The sequence below is a fragment of the Trypanosoma rangeli genome (genome assembly GCF_003719475.1).
Source record: "Trypanosoma rangeli strain AM80 chromosome Unknown Tra_15.4_contig_00383, whole genome shotgun sequence".
NCBI classification, from domain to species: Eukaryota; Euglenozoa; class Kinetoplastea; order Trypanosomatida; family Trypanosomatidae; genus Trypanosoma; species Trypanosoma rangeli.
Window position 1 is genome coordinate 12,103 of NW_021706122.1, and position 1,627 is coordinate 13,729.

The 1,627-nt window shown below is 54.8% G+C and overlaps 1 protein-coding gene across 1 annotated transcript in view, besides 1 other annotated feature; it reads right to left on the reverse strand.

Annotated features, from left to right (window-relative positions):
* The first annotated feature begins 298 nt into the window (after positions 1–298).
* Positions 299–328: a microsatellite.
* A 196-nt stretch (positions 329–524) lies between these two features.
* Positions 525–1,627, reverse strand: part of TraAM80_08173 (malate dehydrogenase) — a gene marked incomplete at both ends in the record, with an annotated part of 1,464 nt that continues 361 nt past the window's right edge. Inside the window, one exon of the mRNA XM_029384933.1 lies at positions 525–1,627. This exon is cut by the window's right edge and continues 361 nt beyond it. Within this exon, the coding sequence (XP_029235270.1) occupies positions 525–1,627 (1,103 nt within the window).

Consider the following 1,627-nt stretch of genomic DNA (forward strand, 5'->3'; position numbering starts at 1 on the left):
ACGGCGTTTTGTTTGGTTTCCTTTAGTTTCCCTTCATCTGCTGCTCCACAGGCCATTGCCCGCCCGTTGCTTTGGTGGTGGCCCATCACGGCCATTGTCCGCGCCCCCAAACACTCGAGGGCCCACGTGTCTTAGTTACACCGGATGACAGTGTGTGGCATTCCAGTTACATTCCCCGTTTTGTTCTGCCCTCTTTTAGACACTCCCTCGTTGCCTTTTGGCAACCGTAAACCTTCTCGTTCCCTCATTAGCTTTTAGCTCCCTCCCTCTCAACAATTAGACCCGAATTTCTCCTTACTTTTTTATTGTTGTTGTTGTTTTTTTTTTTGACCCCTCTACGTATTGTTCCAGGCCGAATAGTCCAAGCACCTGGTTTCACCTCCGTGGTGCTCCTCTTCCTTCCGCATTATCACTTAATTTGATACACTTCATTGCTGGACAACGAAGCGAGGGAGCCGCGCACTGCACGAGAAGCGAAAAGAGAGAGCAAGAGACTTGCTCCTCACAGGAGCGTTGCCCTCCGCCTAGTTCGCGACGAAGTTTTTGCCGCGAGCGATGTTCTTCTCCAGCTCAGCGACGGCCTTCTCCATAAGGCCCTCCTCAAATTTATTAAACTGTGGCTTGTGCACCTTCACCACCCCACTCTTACCGAGCTCCACTGCGCAGCTAAAGTAGGACAACTTTGGCCACACGTCGGTCGGAACGTAGCTGTACTCCACAATTCCGCCGTCGCCACGGAGAGCCTTCAGAATGGAGTTCGACCACTCGGCTCCAGCATACGCCATCGACAGCGTGGCAGAGCCAGCACCGTCCTTGGCCTGAACGACCTCGTCACCGCCGTACTGCACTCGGTGCGTGATGGCCTCCACCTGGCTATCCGACAGCTTCACACCGCACTGAGAGAGAAGCGGCACAATTGTCGGCCCGCTGTGGCCGCCAACAACAGGGACATGAACGTCGTACGGGCTCTTGCCACCTGCCTCTGCCACAAAGGTTCGAGCACGCACTAAGTCTAGTGTCGTCACACCGAACAGACGAGCGGGATCAAACACGCCAGCCTTCTTGAGGGTTTCCGCAGCAATCGGAACGGTGCTGTTGACGGGATTTGAGATGATCCCAATCACAGCCTTGGGGCAGAACTTGGCGCACGCCGCGACAAGGTCACGCACAATGGAGGCATTTGTGTTGAACAAATCGTCACGCGTCATGCCCGGCCTGCGCGGCACACCAGCAGGGATAACAACGAGTTCGACGCCGTCAAGGGCCTTGCTGAGGTCCTCCTTGGCGTAGCCCGTCACCTTGGCGGGAGAACAGATGTGGGAAAGGTCTGCAGCAACGCCAGGCGCACCGCGAACATCGTAGCAGCTGATTGCAGACACCAAAGGATTGTTCTTCATCAAGAGGGCAAGGGGCTGGCCAATGCCACCAGCGGCACCAAGGACGGCAACCTTGCTGAGGCAGGCGGCAGAAGTGCGCATCATCGCTCGTACTTTCTGTGTATTACTTGATCGTGTGTTGTTGTTGTTGTGTTTTGGCTTGTTTTGTCGGGAACTGCAATTCCGGGCAGCCCAAAAACATGACGAGAGGAAAACGTGAAAGAAAAAGATCGTACGTTTCAAAAGGCAGC